Source organism: Petromyzon marinus, chromosome 76, assembly GCF_048934315.1.
Source record: "Petromyzon marinus isolate PM22_M1 ecotype Great Lakes invasive population chromosome 76, UKy_Petmar_22M1.pri1.0, whole genome shotgun sequence".
NCBI classification, from domain to species: domain Eukaryota; kingdom Metazoa; phylum Chordata; class Hyperoartia; order Petromyzontiformes; family Petromyzontidae; genus Petromyzon; species Petromyzon marinus.
This window is the reverse complement of record NC_133742.1, coordinates 4,438,437-4,456,420: the sequence shown is the minus strand read 5'-3', so window position 1 is coordinate 4,456,420 and position 17,984 is coordinate 4,438,437. Positions and strand designations below refer to the sequence as shown.

The 17,984-nt window shown below is 46.5% G+C and overlaps 1 protein-coding gene across 1 annotated transcript in view; it reads left to right on the top strand.

Annotated features, from left to right (window-relative positions):
* Positions 1 to 1,565: 1,565 nt before the first annotated feature.
* LOC116938015 (uncharacterized) overlaps positions 1,566 to 17,984 on the top strand; it is a 39,411-nt gene continuing 22,992 nt past the window's right edge. The window contains exons 1-2 of the mRNA XM_076056584.1: positions 1,566 to 1,624; positions 15,849 to 16,112. Of these exons, the coding sequence (XP_075912699.1) occupies positions 15,884 to 16,112 (229 nt within the window). The 5' untranslated portion in view covers positions 1,566 to 1,624; positions 15,849 to 15,883. The remainder of the gene's footprint in view (positions 1,625 to 15,848; positions 16,113 to 17,984) is intronic.

Here is a 17,984-nt window from a genome sequence, read left to right as displayed (position 1 = left end):
CTCTCCCCACCCACTCTCTCCACCCATCATCTCCACCAATTCTCTCCACCCACTCTCTCCACCCTCTCTCTCCAACCACTCTCCCCACCCACTCTCTCCACCCACTCTCCACCCACTCTCCCCACCCACTCTCTCCACCCACTCTCCCCACCCTCTCCCCACCCACTCTCTCCACCCACTCTCCCCACCCACTCTCCCCCACCCACTCTCTCCCCCACTCTCCCCACCCACTCTCCCCACCCACTCTCTCCACCCACTCTTTCCACCCACTCTCCCCACCCTCTCTCCCCACCCACTCTCTCCACCCACTCTCTCCACCCACTCTCCCCACCCACTCTCCCCACCCACTCTCTCCACTCTCTCCACCCATTCTCTCCACCCACTCTCCCCACCCATTCTCTCCTCCACTCTCCCACCCACTCTCTCCCACCCACTCTCTCCACCCACTCTCTCCACTCTCTCATCCCCTCTCTCCACCCCACTCTCTCCACTCTCCCCACCCACTCTCCCCACCCACTCTCTCCACCCATCATCCCCACCCATTCTCTCCACCCACTCTCCCCACCCACTCTCCCCACCCACTCTCTCCCACCACTCTCCCCACCCACTCTCTCCACCCATCATCCCCAACCATTCTCTCCACCCACTCTCCCCACCCTCTCTCCCCACCCACTCTCTCCCACCCACTCTCCCCACCCTCTCTCCCCACCCACTCTCCCCACCCCACTCTCCCCACCCACTCTCTCCCCACCCCACTCTCCCCAACCTCTCTCTCCACTCTCTCCACTCCTCTCATCCCCTCTCTCCACCCACTCTCCCCCACCCACTCTCCCCACCCTCTCCACCCACTCTCTCCACCCACTCTCCCCACCCACTCTCCCCACCCACTCTCCCCACCTCCCCACCCTCTCCCCACCCACTCTCTCCACCCACTCTCCCCACCCACTCTCTCCACCCACTCTCCCCACCCACTCTCCCCACCCACTCTCCCCACCCACTCTCTCCACCCACTCTCCCCACCCACTCTCCCCACCCACTCTCCCCACCCACTCTCTCCACCCACTCTCCCCACCCACTCTCCCCACCCACTCTCCCTCTCCCCCCACTCTCCCCACCCACTCTCCCCACCCACTCTCCCCCCACTCTCCCCACCCACTCTCTCCACTCTCTCTCCCCCCACCTCCCCACCCTCTCTCTCCACCCACTCTCCCCACCCACTCTCCCCACCCACTCTCCCCACCCACTCTCTCCACCCACTCTCCCCACCCCACTCTCCCCACCCACTCTCCCCCCACTCTCTCTCTCCCCCCACTCTCCCCACCCTCTCTCTCCACTCTCCCCCACTCTCCCCAACCTCTCTCTCCACTCTCTCCCCACTCTCCCCCACCCTCTCCCCACCCTCTCTCTCCCCCCACTCTCCCCCCACTCTCCCCCCCCACTCCCCCCCCCACTCCCCCCCACTCCCCCCCCCCCCACTCTCCCCCCACTCTCCACCCCCACTCCCCCCACTCTCCCTCCACTCTCCCCCCCCACTCTCCCCCCACCCCCCCCCCCCACTCTCTGTGTGTATGCGAGCGGGATCACTTGTCCCCGGACTCCGCCAAGAGAGAGCTCTCCAGACCAGGTACCAGCAGCGTCATCAGCAGCAGCATCATCAGCAGCAGCATCATCATCATCAGCAGCAGCAGCATTATCATGAAGATCAGCAGCAGCAGCATCACCAGCAGCAGCATCAGCAGCATCATAATCATCAGCAGCAGCAGCATCATCAGCAGCAGCAGCATCAGCATCATCAGCAGCATCATCAGCAGCAACAGCAGCAGCATCAACAGCAGCATCATCAGGATTAGTAGCAGCAGCATCATCAGCAGCAGCATCATCAGCAGCAGCAGCATCAGCAGCAGCAGCAGCATCACCATCACTACCAACATCATCATCATCTCAACCACCATCACAAGAACCATCACCACCACCATCATCACCACCACCAACATCATCATCTCAACCACCATCACAAGAACCATCACCACCATCACCACCACCATCATCACCACCACCAACATCATCATCTCAACCGCCATCACAATAACCATCACCACCACCACCATCACAATAACCATCACCACCATCTCCACCAATATCAGAATAACCACCACCATCATCACCACCATCACCACTACCATCACAATAACCATCACCACCACCATCACAATAACCACCACCATCACAATAACCACCACCACAATCACAATAACCATCACAATAACCATCACCACCACCATCACAATAACCACCATCACAATAACCACCACCACAATCACAATAACCATCACAATAACCATCACCACCACCATCACAATAACCACCACCACCATCACAATAACCACCACCATCACCACCACCATCACAATAACCATCACCACCATCACCACCACCATCACAATAACCACCATCACAATAACCACCACCATCACCACCACCATCACAATAACCACCACCACCATCACCACCACCATCACAATAACCATCACCACCATCTCCACCAATATCAGAATAACCACCACCATCGTCACTACCATTACAATAACCATCATCACCACTATCACCACTACCATCACAATAACCATCACCACCACCATCACAATAAACATCACCACCATCACAATAACCACCACCACCATCACAATAACCATCACCACCACCATCACCACCATCACAATAACCATCACCACCACCATCACCACCACCATCACAATAACCATCACCACCACCATCACCACCACCATCACAATAACCACCACCACTATCACAATAACCACCACCATCACCACCACCATCACCACCGTCATCACAAAAGCCATCGTCTGACGTGTCTACCTGGAGTGCTGTATTCACAATGATGCCTGTATGGGCAGACTGTATGTAGAACTTCTTTTGCACCGTACGTAGCCCACTGTCCTAATCGATTGACGCCTGTATCTGTCAAGTCTGTACCTACAGATACAGACTCAAGTCTGTACCTACAGATACAGACTCATCCTGTACCTACAGATACAGACTCAACCTGTATCTGTAGATACAGACTTGAGTCTGTATCTGTAGGTACAGACTCAACCTGTACCTACAGATACAGACTCAAGTCTGTACCTATAGATACAGACTCAAGTCTGTATCTGTAGGTACAGGTTGAGTCTGTACCTACAGATACAGACTCAACCTGTACCTACAGATACAGACTCAAGTCTGTACCTACAGATACAGACTCAAGCCTACAGATACAGACTCAACCTGTACCTACAGATACAGACTCAAGCCTACAGATACAGACTCAACCTGTACCTACAGATACAGACTCAAGCCTACAGATACAGACTCAACCTGTACCTATAGAAACAGACTCAAGCCTACAGATACAGACTCAACCTGTACCTACAGACACAGACTCAACCTGTATCTACAGATACAGACTCAACCTGTACCTACAGATACAGACTCAAGCCTACAGATACAGACTCAACCTGTATCTACAGATACAGACTCAAGCTGTACCTACAGATACAGACTCAAGCCTACAGATACAGACTCAACCTGTACCTATAGATACAGACTCAAGCCTACAGATACAGACTCAACCTGTACCTACAGACACAGACTCAACCTGTACCTACAGATACAGACTCAACCTGTACCTACAGATACAGACTCAAGCCTACAGATACAGACTCAACCTGTACCTATAGATACAGACTCAACCTGTATCTACAGATACAGACTCAACCTGTACCTACAGATACAGACTCAAGCCTACAGATACAGACTCAACCTGTACCTATAGATACAGACTCAAGCCTACAGATACAGACTCAACCTGTACCTACAGACACAGACTCAACCTGTACCTACAGATACAGACTCAACCTGTACCTACAGATACAGACTCAACCTGTACCTATAGGTACAGACTCAAGCCTGTATCTACAGATACAGACTCAACCTGTATCTACAGATACAGACTCAAGTCTGTACCTACAGATACAGACTCATCCTGTACCTACAGATACAGACTCAAGCCTACAGATACAGACTCAACCTGTACCTACAGATACAGACTCAAGCCTACAGATACAGACTCAACCTGTACCTACAGATACAGACTCAACCTGTACCTACAGATACAGACTCAAGCTGTACCTACAGATACAGACTCAACCTGTACCTACAGATACAGACTCAACCCTACAGATACAGACTCAACCCTACAGATACAGACTCAACCTGTACCTACAGATACAGACTCAACCTGTACCTACAGATACAGACTCAACCTGTACCTACAAATACAGACTCAACCTGTACCTACAGACACAGACTCAGCCTGTACCTACAGATACAGACTCAAGCCTACAGATACAGACTCAACCTGTACCTACAAATACAGACTCAACCTGTACCTACAGACACAGACTCAACCTGTACCTACAGATACAGACTCAACCTGTACCTACAGATACAGACTCAAGCCTACAGATACAGACTCAAGCCTACAGACACAGACTCAACCTGTACCTACAGATACAGACTCAAGCCTACAGATACAGACTCAAGTCTGTACCTACAGATACAGACTCAACCTGTACCTACAGATACAGACTCAACCTATACCTACAGATACAGACTCAACCTGTACCTACAGATACAGACTCAAGCCTACAGACACAGACTCAACCTGTACCTACAGATACAGACTCAATCTGTACCTACAGATACAGACTCAACCTGTATCTACAGATACAGACTCAAGCCTACAGATACAGACTCAAGCCTGTACCTACAGATACAGACTCAACCTGTACCTACAGATACAGACTCAACCTGTACCTACAGATACAGACTCAAGCCTACAGATACAGACTCAAGTCTGTACCTATAGAAACAGACTCAAGTCTGTACCTACAGATACAGACTCAAGTCTGTACCTACAGATACAGACTCAACCTGTACCTACAGATACAGACTCAAGCCTACAGATACAGACTCAAGTCTGTATCTGTAGACGCTTAGATATACACATAGACACACACACACACAGACACACACACATAGACACACACACATAGACACACACACACAGACACACACGCATAGATACACACATATAGACACACACACACAGACATACACACAGACACACACATAGACACACACACAGATACAGACTCAAGCCTACAGATACAGACTCAACCTGTACCTACAGATACAGACTCAAGCCTGTATCTGTAGACGCTTAGATATACACATAGACACACACACATAGACACACACACAGACACACACACATAGACATACACACACATAGACACACACACATAGACACACACACACATAGACACACACACATAGACACACACACATGGATACACACACATAGACACACACACATAGACACACACACAGACACACACACATAGACACACACACACATAGACACACACACACATAGACACAGACACACACATAGACACACACACAGATACAGACTCAAGCCTACAGATACAGACTCAACCTGTACCTACAGATACAGACTCAAGCCTGTATCTGTAGACGCTTAGATATACACATAGACACACACACACATAGACACACACACACATAGACACACACACAGACACACACACATAGACACACACACACCTATAGAAACAGACTCAAGTCTGACAGTGGGCTACACGGTATCGGCCACGTGCCTGATGCTGCTATCGTTTGTGATGGCCAGGTCAGGCCTCCTGATAAAGAGCTGGTTACAACAACACGATCATCATCATAATAATCATCGTAGTATCTGTGCGTGATGCACTCTGTGGTGATTAAGTACCGATCTAGTAACCGTATAGACACACCTGTGGCAGGTAGTAATGCATACATAACGTGTGTGTGTCTGTGTGTGTGTCTGTGTGTGTGTGTGTCTGTGTGTGTGTGTCTGTGTGTGTGTCTATGTGTGTGTGTCTGTGTGTGTGTCTATGTGTGTGTGTGTCTATGTGTGTGTATCTATGTGTGTGTCTGTGTGTGTGTGTGTCTGTGTGTGTGTCTATGTGTGTGTCTGTGTCTGTGTGTGTGTCTGTGTGTGTGTGTGTCTGTGTGTGTGTGTCTGTGTGTGTATCTATGTGTTTGTGTGTCTATTTGTATATCTAAGCGTCTGCGTCTATGTGTATATTCATGTGTTTGTGTGTGTCTGTGTATATATCTATGTGTATATCTACGTGTCTGTCTTCGTGTCTGTGTGGTTATATATGCGTGTGTGTCTTTGTGCGTGTATATATGTGTGTATGTGTGTGTCTGTGTGTGTCTGTGTGTGCCTGTGTGTCTATATATCTATGTGTGTGTATGTGTCTTTGTGTATATATGTGTGTATGTGTGTGTCTGTGTGTGTAAGTTTGTGTCTGTGTCTATATATATATATGTGTGTGTGTGTCTTTGTGTATATATGTGTGTATGTGTATATCTGTGTGTGTCTGTGTGTATGTTTGTGTCTGTGTGTGTATGTTTGTGTCTGTGTGTCTACATATCTATGTGTGTGTATGTGTCTTTGTGTATATATGTGTGTGTATGTGTGTGTATGTATGTCTATATGTCTGTGTGTATGTGCGTCTATGTATATGAGTGTATGTGTGTGTGTCTTTGTGTATATGTCTGTGTGTATGTCTATGTGTGTGTGTCTGTGTGTGTGTGTCTATGTGTGTGTATCCATGTGTGTGTGTCTATGTGTGTGTGTCTGTGTGTGTGTCTGTGTGTGTATCTATGTGTGTGTGTCTGTGTGTGTGTGTCTGTGTGTGTGTCTGTGTGTGTGTCTGTGTGTGTGTCTGTGTGCAGGTCTATGTGTGTGTATCCATGTGTGTGTGTCTATGTGTGTGTGTCTGTGTGTGTGTGTCTGTGTGTGTGTCTGTGTGTGTATCTATGTGTGTGTGTCTGTGTGTGTGTCTGTGTGTGTGTGTCTGTGTGTGTGTGTCTATGTGTTTGTGTGTCTATTTGTATATCTAAGCGTCTGCGTCTATGTGTATATTCATGTGTTTGTGTGTGTCTGTGTATATATCTATGTGTATATCTACGTGTCTGTCTTCGTGTCTGTGTGGTTATATATGCGTGTGTGTCTTTGTGGGTGTATATATGTGTGTATGTGTGTCTGTGTGTGTCTGTGTGTGCCTGTGTGTCTATATATCTATGTGTGTGTATGTGTCTTTGTGTATATATGTGTGTATGTGTGTGTCTGTGTGTATGTTTGTGTCTGTGTCTATATATCTATGTGTGTGTGTCTTTGTGTATATATGTGTGTATGTGTATATCTGTGTGTGTCTGTGTGTGTATGTTTGTGTCTGTGTGTGTATGTTTGTGTCTGGTTGTCTACATATCTATGTGTGTGTATGTGTCTTTGTGTATATATGTGTGTGTATGTGTGTGTATGTGTGTCTATATGTCTGTGTGTATGTGCGTCTATGTATATGAGTGTATGTGTGTGTGTCTTTGTGTATATGTCTGTGTGTATGTGTTTGTATCGTTGTCTATATACATGCGTGTGTCTGTGTGTATCTATATATGTGTGTGTGTCTTTGTGTATATATGTGATGTATGTGTCTCTGTATCTGTGTGCCTATATGTGTGTGTATATATATTTGTGTATATATGTGTGTCTATATATATGTGTCTTTATATCTGTGTGTATGTGTGTGTCTATATCTGTGTGTATGTGTCTTTGTATCTGTGTGTGTCTGTGTGTCTATATATTTGTGTATCTGTGTGTGTTTGTGTGTGTCTATACGTCCGTGTGTATGTGTGTGTGTGTCTTTGTGTATATATCTGTGTGTGTCTGTGTCTCTGTATCTGTCTATGTATGTCTGTGTGTCTGTGTGTCTTTGTGTATATGTCTGTGTGTATGTGTCTCTGTATCTGTGTGTCTATATGTGTGTGTCTCTGTATCTGTGTGTCTGTGTGTCTATATATGTGTGTCTGTGTGTTTGTAAACATCTGTGTGTGTCTGTGTGTATATATGTGTGTGTGTCTGTGTGTCTATATATTTGTGTGTGTCTATATCTGTGTGTGTGTCTGTGTGTCTATATATGTGTGTGTCTGTGTGTCTATATGTGTCTCTGTATCTGGGTGCATGTGTGTGTGTCTTTGTATGTATATATATGTGTGTGTAATCTGTGTGTGTGTCTGTGTGTTTATAAATGTGTGTCAGTGTGTCTATATATATGTGTGTGTCTGTGTGTCTATATATATGTGTGTGTGTCTGTGTGTCTATATATGTGTCTGTGTCTACATCTGCGTGTGTCTGTGTGTCTATATATGTGTGTCTATATATATGTGTGTGTGTGTCTGTGTGATTAGACACACACAGATGTATACACACAGACACACACATAGGTGGGGAGCGGTAGTGTAGTGGTTAGCGCTACGCTGCGCTATGAACCTGGCGACACGGGTTCGATTCCCGCTCACGACCAACACCGTCAGTGACGATTATCTGAACCGGTCCCGGGCCTCCCCTAGGTCGACTCAGCCTCAAATGAGTACCTGGTGCGGTGTGTAAACATTGCCACTGGGGAGACAAAGGCGGTCGGGCGTGGTGCTGGCCACCCACCCCCTCGTGTACCGTTCCGGCCTTCATAGGTGCTCGCTAACAGCACTTGCCCCTACAGTCTGTTACAGGCTATATGGGGGATCTTTGTTTTTTTGTGTGTGTCTATGTATATCTGTGTGTGTCTGTGTGTCTTTGTATCTGTGTCTGTCTGTGTGTGTCTATATATGTGTATATCTGTGTGTCTACATCTGTGTATCTGTGTATTTATAAATATGTGTGTGTCTGTGTGTCTATATATGTGTGTCTACGTGTGTGTGTGTCTGTGTATCTATATGTGTGTGTGTCTGTGTGTCTACATCTGTATGTGTCTGTGTGTCTATATATGTGTGTGTGTGTCTGTGTGTTTATATATGTTTGTGTTTGTGTGTCTATATGTGTGTGTGTGTGTCTATATATGTGTGTGTCTGTGTGTCTATATAGGTGTGTGTGTGTCTGTGTGTCTATATATGTGCGTGTGTCTGTGTGTTTATATATGTGTTTGTGTGTCTACATATGTGTGTGGGTGTCCACATCTGTGTGTGTGTCTGTGTATCTATATGTGTGTGTGTCCGTCTCTCTCTCTGTCTCTCTTTGTCTCTCTTTGTCCGTCTCTCTCTCTCTGTCTCTCTTTGTCTCTCCCCGTCTCTCTCTCTCCCTGTCTTTCTCTCCCTATCTGTCTCTCTGTCCCCGTCTGCCTCTTTCTCACTCCGTCTTGTCTCTCTGTCTGTCCATGTGTGCGTCTATGTGCGTGTGTCTGTTTGTGTGTCTGTGTGTGTCTCTCTGTCTGTGTGTGTCTATCTCTCTCTGTCTGTGTGTGTCTATCTGTCTGTGTGTCTGTCTGTGTGTGTCTGTGTGCGTCTGTGTGTATCTGTGTGTGTCTGTGTGTGTCTGTCTATCTGTGTGTGTCTGTGTGTGTCTATCTGTCTGTGTGTCTACATCTGTGTGTTTGTGTGTCTATATGTGTGTGTCTATATATGTGTGTGTCTGTGTGTCTACATCTGTATGTGTGTCTATATATATGTGTGTGTGTCTGTATTTATATATGTGTGTTTGTGTGTCTATATATGTGTGTGGGTGTCTACATCTGCGTGTGTGTGTGTGTCTATATATGTGTGTGTGTGTCTGTGTGTCTATATATGTGTGTGTGTCTACATCTGTATGTGTCTGTGTGTCTACATCTGTATGTGTCTGTGTGTCTATATATGTGTGTGTGTGTCTGTGTGTCTATATATGTGTGTGTGTCTGTGTGTCTATATCTGTGTGTGTCTGTGTGTCTACATCTGTGTGTGTCTGTGTGTCTATATGTGTGTGTGTCTGTGTGTCTACATCTGTGTGTGTGTGTCTATATGTGTGTGTGTCTGTGTGTCTACATCTGTGTGTGTCTGTGTGTCTATATGTGTGTGTCTATGTATCTGGGTGTATGTGTGTGTGTCTTTGTATGTATATATGTGTGTCTGTGTGTGTGTGTCTGTGTGTCTATACATCTATGTGTGTGTGTCTATGTTTATCTGTATGTGTGTGTCTGTGTATCTATATATGTGTGTGTGTGTCTATATATATGTGTGTGTGTCTGGTGCTCGCTTACAGCACTTGCCCCTACAATCTGTTAAGAGGCTAAACGGGGAATCTTTGTCTTCATTATGTGCATACGTTTTGATTCGTGTGCGTGTGCATATGTGCGTGTACATATGCGTGTGTATATATAGGCGAATGTGTGTCTATGTATGCACATACGCGCACGTGTGCGTGTACAATATGTACACACACACACACGTGTACATATTGTACACGTGTGTGTGTGTGAGAATGTGTGGGGAGCGGTGGCGCAACGGTTAGCACGCTACGAATCCCGTTCAACACCATCAGTGACAGGTCCTGGGTCACCCCGTAATGGTAGACTCCGCCACAAATGAGTAGCTACTGGGGGAGACAAAGGCGGCCGGGCACTCACCCCCTATGCGTGTGCCATAGTGCCGGTAGCCTTCATGGGTAGCGCTGCTGCTGCTACACTAACAGCACTTGCCCCCAGTAGCCCTGTTAGAGGCTACACGGGGGACCTTTGTCTTATGATGGACTCTATAGACTCCTGCAGACAAATCCATTCGATGGCTCTGTGTGCCCCCTACATCCAAATAGCTCTGCCCGTAAAAACAGTTCTACATAACCCAGATAAATATAACACAGATCTACATAACCCAGTTCTAGATAACCCAGATCTACATAACCCAGATCTACATAACCCAGATCTACATAACCCAGTTCTACATAACCCAGATCTACATAACCCAGTTCTACATAACCCAGTTCTACATAACCCAGATCTACATAACCCAGTTCTACATAACCCAGTTCTACATAACCCAGATAAATATAACCCAGATCTACATAACCTAGTTCTAGATAACCCAGATCTACATAACCCAGTTCTACATAACCCAGATTAATATAACCCAGTTCTACATAACCCAGTTCTAGATAACCCAGATCTACATAACCCAGATCTACATAACCCAGATCTACATAACCCAGTTCTACATAACCCAGATTAATATAACCCAGATCTACATAACCCAGATCTACATAACCCAGTTCTACATAACCCAGTTCTAGATAACCCAGATCTACATAACCCAGTTCTACATAACCCAGATCTACATAACCCAGTTCTACTTAACCCAGATCTATATAACCCAGATCTACATAACCCAGATCTACATAACCCAGATCTACAATACCCAGTTCTACATAACCCAGTTCTACATAACCCAGATCTACATAACCCAGATCTACATTACCCAAATCTACATAACCCAGATCTACATAACCCAGTTCTACATAACCCAGATCTACATAACCCAGTTCTACATAACCCAGATTAATATAACCCAGTTCTACATAACCCAGTTCTAGATAACCCAGATCTACATAACCCAGATCTACATAACCCAGATCTACATAACCCAGTTCTACATAACCCAGATTAATATAACCCAGATCTACATAACCCAGATCTACATAACCCAGTTCTACATAACCCAGATTAATATAACCCAGTTCTACATAACCCAGTTCTACATAACCCAGATCTACATAACCCAGTTCTACATAACCCAGATCTACATAACCCAGTTCTACTTAACCCAGATCTATATAACCCAGATCTACATAACCCAGATCTACATAACCCAGATCTACAATACCCAGTTCTACATAACCCAGTTCTACATAACCCAGATCTACATAACCCAGTTCTACTTAACCCAGATCTATATAACCCAGATCTACATAACCCAGATCTACATAACCCAGATCTACAATACCCAGTTCTACATAACCCAGTTCTACATAACCCAGATCTACATAACCCAGATCTACATAACCCAGTTCTACATAACCCAGATTAATATAACCCAGATCTACAATACCCAGTTCTACATAACCCAGTTCTACATAACCCAGTTCTACATAACCCAGATCTATATAACCCAGATCTACATAACCCAGATCTACATAACCCAGATCTGCATAACCCAGTTCTACATAATCCAGATCTACATAACCCAGATCTACATAACCCAGTTCTACTTAACCCAGATCTATATAACCCAGATCTACATAACCCAGATCTACATAACCCAGATCTACATAACCCATATCTACAATACCCAGTTCTACATAACCCAGTTCTACATAACCCAGATCTACATAACCCAGATCTACATTACCCAGTTCTACTTAACACAGTTCTACATAACCCAGATCTACATAACCCAGTTCTACTTAACCCAGTTCTACATAACCCAGATCTACATAACCCAGTTCTACATAACGCAGATCTACAATACCCAGTTCTACATAACCCAGTTCTACATAACCCAGTTCTACATAACCCAGATCTATATAACCCAGATCTACATAACCCAGATCTACATAACCCAGATCTACATAACCCAGTTCTACATAATCCAGATCTACATAACCCAGATCTACATAACCCAGTTCTACTTAACCCAGATATATATATAACCCAGATCTACATAACCCAGATCTACATAACCCAGATCTACATAACCCATATCTACAATACCCAGTTCTACACAACCCAGTTCTACATAACCCAGATCTACATAACCCAGATCTACATTACCCAGTTCTACTTAACCCAGTTCTACATAACCCAGATCTACATAACCCAGTTCTACATAACCCAGATCTACAATACCCAGTTCTACATAACCCAGTTCTACATAACCCAGTTCTACATAACCCAGATCTACATAACCCAGATCTACATAACCCAGATCTACATAACCCAGTTCTACATAACCCAGATCTACATAACCCAGATCTACATAACCCAGTTCTACTTAACCCAGATCTATATAACCCAGATCTACATAACCCAGATCTACATAACCCAGATCTACATAACCCAGATCTACAATACCCAGTTCTACATAACCCAGTTCTACATAACCCAGATCTACATAACCCAGATCTACATTACCCAAATCTACATAAACCAGATCTACATAACCCAGTTCTACATAACCCACTTCTACATAACCCCACCCAGTTCTACATAACCCAGTTCTACATAACCCACCCAGATCTACATAACCCAGATCTACATAACCCAGTTCTACTTAACCCAGTTCTACATAACCCAGATCTACATAACCCAGTTCTACATAACCCAGATCTACAATACCCAGTTCTACATAACCCAGTTCTACATAACCCAGTTCTACATAACCCAGATCTATATAACCCAGATCTACATAACCCAGATCTACATAACACAGATCTACAAAACCCAGTTCTACATAACCCAGATCTACATAACCCAGATCTACATAACCCAGTTCTACTTAACCCAGATCTATATAACCCAGATCTACATAACCCAGATCTACATAACCCAGATCTACAATACCCAGTTCTACATAACCCAGTTCTACATATCCCAGATCTACATAACCCAGTTCTACATAACCCAGTTCTACATAACCCACCCAGTTCTAAATAACCCAGTTCTACATAACCCACCCAGATCTACATAACCCAGTTCTACTTAACCCAGATCTACATAACCCAGTTCTACTTAACCCAGATCTACATAACCCAGATCTACATAACCCAGATCTACATAACCCAGATCTACATAACCCAGATCTACATAACCCAGTTCTACATAACCCAGTTCTACTTAACCCAGATCTACATAACCCAGTTCTACTTAACCCAGTTCTACATAACCCAGATCTACATAACCCAGTTCCACATAACCCAGTTATATATAATTCAGATCTACATAACCCAGTTCTACATAACCCAGTTCTATATAACCCAGTTCTACTTAACCCAGATCTACATAACCCAGTTCTACATAACCCAGTTCTACTTAACCCAGATCTACATAACGCAGTTCTACTTAACCCAGTTCTACTTAACCCAGATCTACATAACCCAGTTCTACTTAACCCAGATCTACATAACCCAGATCTACATAACCCAGATCTACATAATCCAGATCTACATAACCCAGTTCTACATAACCCAGATCTACATAACACAGTTCTACATAACCCAGATTAATATAACCCAGTTCTACTTAACCCAGTTCTACATAACCCAGTTCTACATAACCCAGATCTATATAACCCAGTTCTACATAACCCAGATCTACATAACCCATTTCTACATAACCCAGATCTACATACCCCAGTTCTACATAACCCAGTTCTACTTAACCCTGATCTATATAAACCAAATGTATATAGTCCACGTCTTTAGAAGCCAGTTATTTGGTATACAAAGCCCGAGTCTATAGGCCAGGGTCTACAGGCCAGTCCTATAGAATCTATAGGCCTATATAAACTAGGGCTAGTTTCTGGGACGTATAGGCTAGGCCTATAGGCCTGGATTCTATAGGCCAAGCCTATATATCCTATTGGCCTATAGGTCTGGATTCTAAAGGCCTATAGATTTTACAGGCATATAGAATATATAGGCCTATAGAATATATAGGCCTATATAGGCCTATATATTCTATAGGCCTATATAATCTATTGGCCTATAGGCCTGGGTCCGATAGGCTAGGCCTACAGGCCTGGATTCTATAGGCCAGGCCTATATGTTATATAGGCCTATAGGCCTGGATTCTATAGGCTAGGCCTACAGGCCTGTATTTTATAGGCCAGGCCTATATATTCTATAGGCCTATAGGTCTGGGTCGTATAGGCTAGGCTTATATGCCTGGATATTATATAGGCCTATAGAATCTATATAGAATCTATAATTCAAGCCTATAGGCCTATAGAATCTATAGGCCTATAGGCTTGAATTCTATAGGCCAGGCCTATATATTCTATAGGCCTGGATTCTATAGGCTAGGCCTATAGGCCTGGATTTTATAGGCTAGGCCTACAGGCCTGTATTTTATAGGCCAGGCCTATATATTCTATAGGCCTATAGGTCTGGGTCGTATAGGCTAGGCTTATAGGCCTGGATATTATATAGGCCTATAGAATCTATAGGCCTATAGGCTTGGATTCTATAGGCCAGGCCTATATATTCTATAGGCCTATAGGCCTGGATTCTATAGGCTAGGCCTATAGGCCTGGATTTTATAGGCTAGGCCTACAGGCCTGTATTTTATAGGCCAGGCCTATATATTCTATAGGCCTACAGGTCTGGGTCGTATAGGCTAGGCTTATAGGCCTGGATATTATATAGGCCTATTGAAACTATAGACCTATAGGCTTGGATTCTATAGGCCAGGCCTATATATTCTATAGGCCTGGATTCTATAGGCTAGGCCTATAGGCCTGGATTCTATAGGCCTATATATTCTATAGGCCTGGATTCTATAGGCTAGGCCTATAGGTCTGGATGATATAGGCTAGGCCTATAGGCCTGGATTCTATAGGCCAGGCCTATATATTCTATAGGTCTGGATTCTATAGGCCTATAGTCCTATATATTCTATAGGCCTATAGGTCTGGGTCCTATAGGCTAAGCCTATAGGCTAGGCCTATAGGCCTATGTATTCTATAGGCCAGGCCTATAGAATACATAGGCCTATAGGCCTGGGTCCTATAGGCTAGGCCTATGGGCCTGTATTCTACACCCGATAGGCCCACAGAGCCCCGGGCCCTCATAGGCCTCACACCCGCGACTCGACGACCCCACCGGGAGTCCTCCAACTCACGCGACCTTCTCCCCCTGCCTGCAGGGACCGCGCGGCGACCTCGCCCAGGCCGGGCAGCCATGGACTACCCCTACCTCAACGCGTCCGCCTACGAGTCCTGCATGGCGGGCATGGAAGCCTCGGCCTTGCCTGGATCCTATACCGACTTCGGCTCGTGTAGCCAGGCAGGGGGGTTCCAGTACGGACCGGTGCGCGCGCCCTTCGGCCCGGGGACTCCGTGCTCGGCCCTAGGGCCTGGGAGCTGCTCGCTGGGCTCGTTGAGAGACCACGGCGCATCGTACGCAGCGGGTGAGTGGTGGTGGTGGGTGGGGGTGGTGGTAGTGGTGGTGGTGGTAGTGGGTGGGGGTGGTGGTAGTGGTAGTGGTGGTGGTAGTGGTGGGTGGTGGTGGTAGTGGTGGTGGTGGTAGTCGTGGTGGGGGTGGTGGTAGTGGTAGTGGGTGGTGGTGGTGGTGGGTGGTGGTGGTAGTGGTGGTGGTAGTGGCAGTGGGTGGTGGTGGTGGTAGGTGGTGGTGGTAGTCGTGGTGGTAGTGGTGGTGGTAGTGGTAGTGGGTGGTGGTGGTGGTGGTAGTGGGTGGTGGTGGTGGTGGTAGTAGTCGTGGTGGGGTGGTGGTGGTAGTGGTGGTGGTAGTGGGTGGTGGTGGTAGTCGTGGTGGTGGTGGTAGTGGTGTGGTTGGTGGTAGTTGGTGGTGGTGGTAGTGGGTGGTGGTGCTAGTCGTGGTGGGGGTGGTGGTGGTAGTGGTGTGGTTGGTGGTAGTTGGTGGTGGTGGTAGTGGGTGGTGGTGCTAGTCGTGGTGGGGGTGGTGGTGGTAGTGGTGGTGGTGGGTGGTGGTGGTGGTGGTAGTGGTGGTGGTGGTAGTCGTGGTGGGGGTGGTAGTGGTGGTGGGGGTGGTGGTGGTAGTGGGTGGTGGTGGTAGTCGTGGTGGGGGTGGTGGTGGTAGTGGGTGGTGGTGGGAGTTGTGGTGGTGGTGGTGGTGTTGGTGGTAGTCGTGGTGGGGGTGGTGGTAGTGGGTGGTGGGAGTGGTGGTGGTGGTAGTGGTGGTAGTTGGTGGTGGTAGTGGTGGTGGTAGTGGGTGGTGGTGCTAGTCGTGGTGGGGGTGGTGGTAGTGGTGTTGGTGGTAGTCGTGGTGGTGGTGTTGGTGGTAGTGGTGGTAGTGGTAGTCGTGGTGGTGGTGGTGGTCATGGTGGTAATTGGTGTTGGTGGTAGTTGGTGGGAGCGGTAGTGGTGGTGTTGATGGTGGTGGTAGTTGGTGGGAGTGGTGGTGTTGATGGTGGTGGTAGTTGGTAGTAGTGGTGTTGGTGGTTGTGGTGTTGGTGGTGTTAATAGTGGTGGTTGTTGGTGGGAGTGGTGGTGGTGGTCATGGTGGTAATTGGTGGTGGTGGTGGTACTGGTGGTGGTGGTACTAGTGGTGGTAACAGCTACTTGTGGTGGTGGTGCTAACAGCTACTTTAATCATCATGTTATGCATTCTCTTTTATGTTAATGTAATGTGACATGGCATTGTCTTTGAAACGGATTGGCCTACTAGCATTGTCTCACTACCCAGTGTCTCACTACCCAGTGTCTCACTACCCAGTGTCTCACTAGCAGTGTCTCACCACCCAGTGTCTCACTACCCAGTGTCTCACTTGCAGTGTCTCACTACCAAGTGTCTCACTAGCAGTGTCTCACTACCCAATGTCTCACTACCCAATGTCTCACTACCCGTGTCTCACTACCCAGTGTCTCACTACTCAGTGTCTCACTAGCAGTGTCTCACCACCCAGTGTCTCACTACCCAGTGTCTCACTACCCAGTGTCTCACTACCCGTGTCTCACTACCCAGTGTCTCACTAGCAGTGTCTTTCTAGCAGTGTCTCACTACCCAGTGTCTCACTACCCAGTGTCTCACTAGCAGTGTCTCACTAGAAGTGTCTCACTACTCAGTGTCTCACTACCCAGTGTCTCACCACCAGTGTCTCACTAGCAGTGTCTCACTACCCAGTGTCTCACTAGCAGTGTCTCACTACCCAATGTCTCACTACCCAATGTCTCACTACCCGTGTCTCACTACCCAGTGTCTCACTACCCAGTGTATCACTACCCAGTGTCTCACTACCCAGTGTCTCACTAGCAGTGTCTCATTACCCAGTGTCTCACTACCCAGTGTCTCACTACCCAGT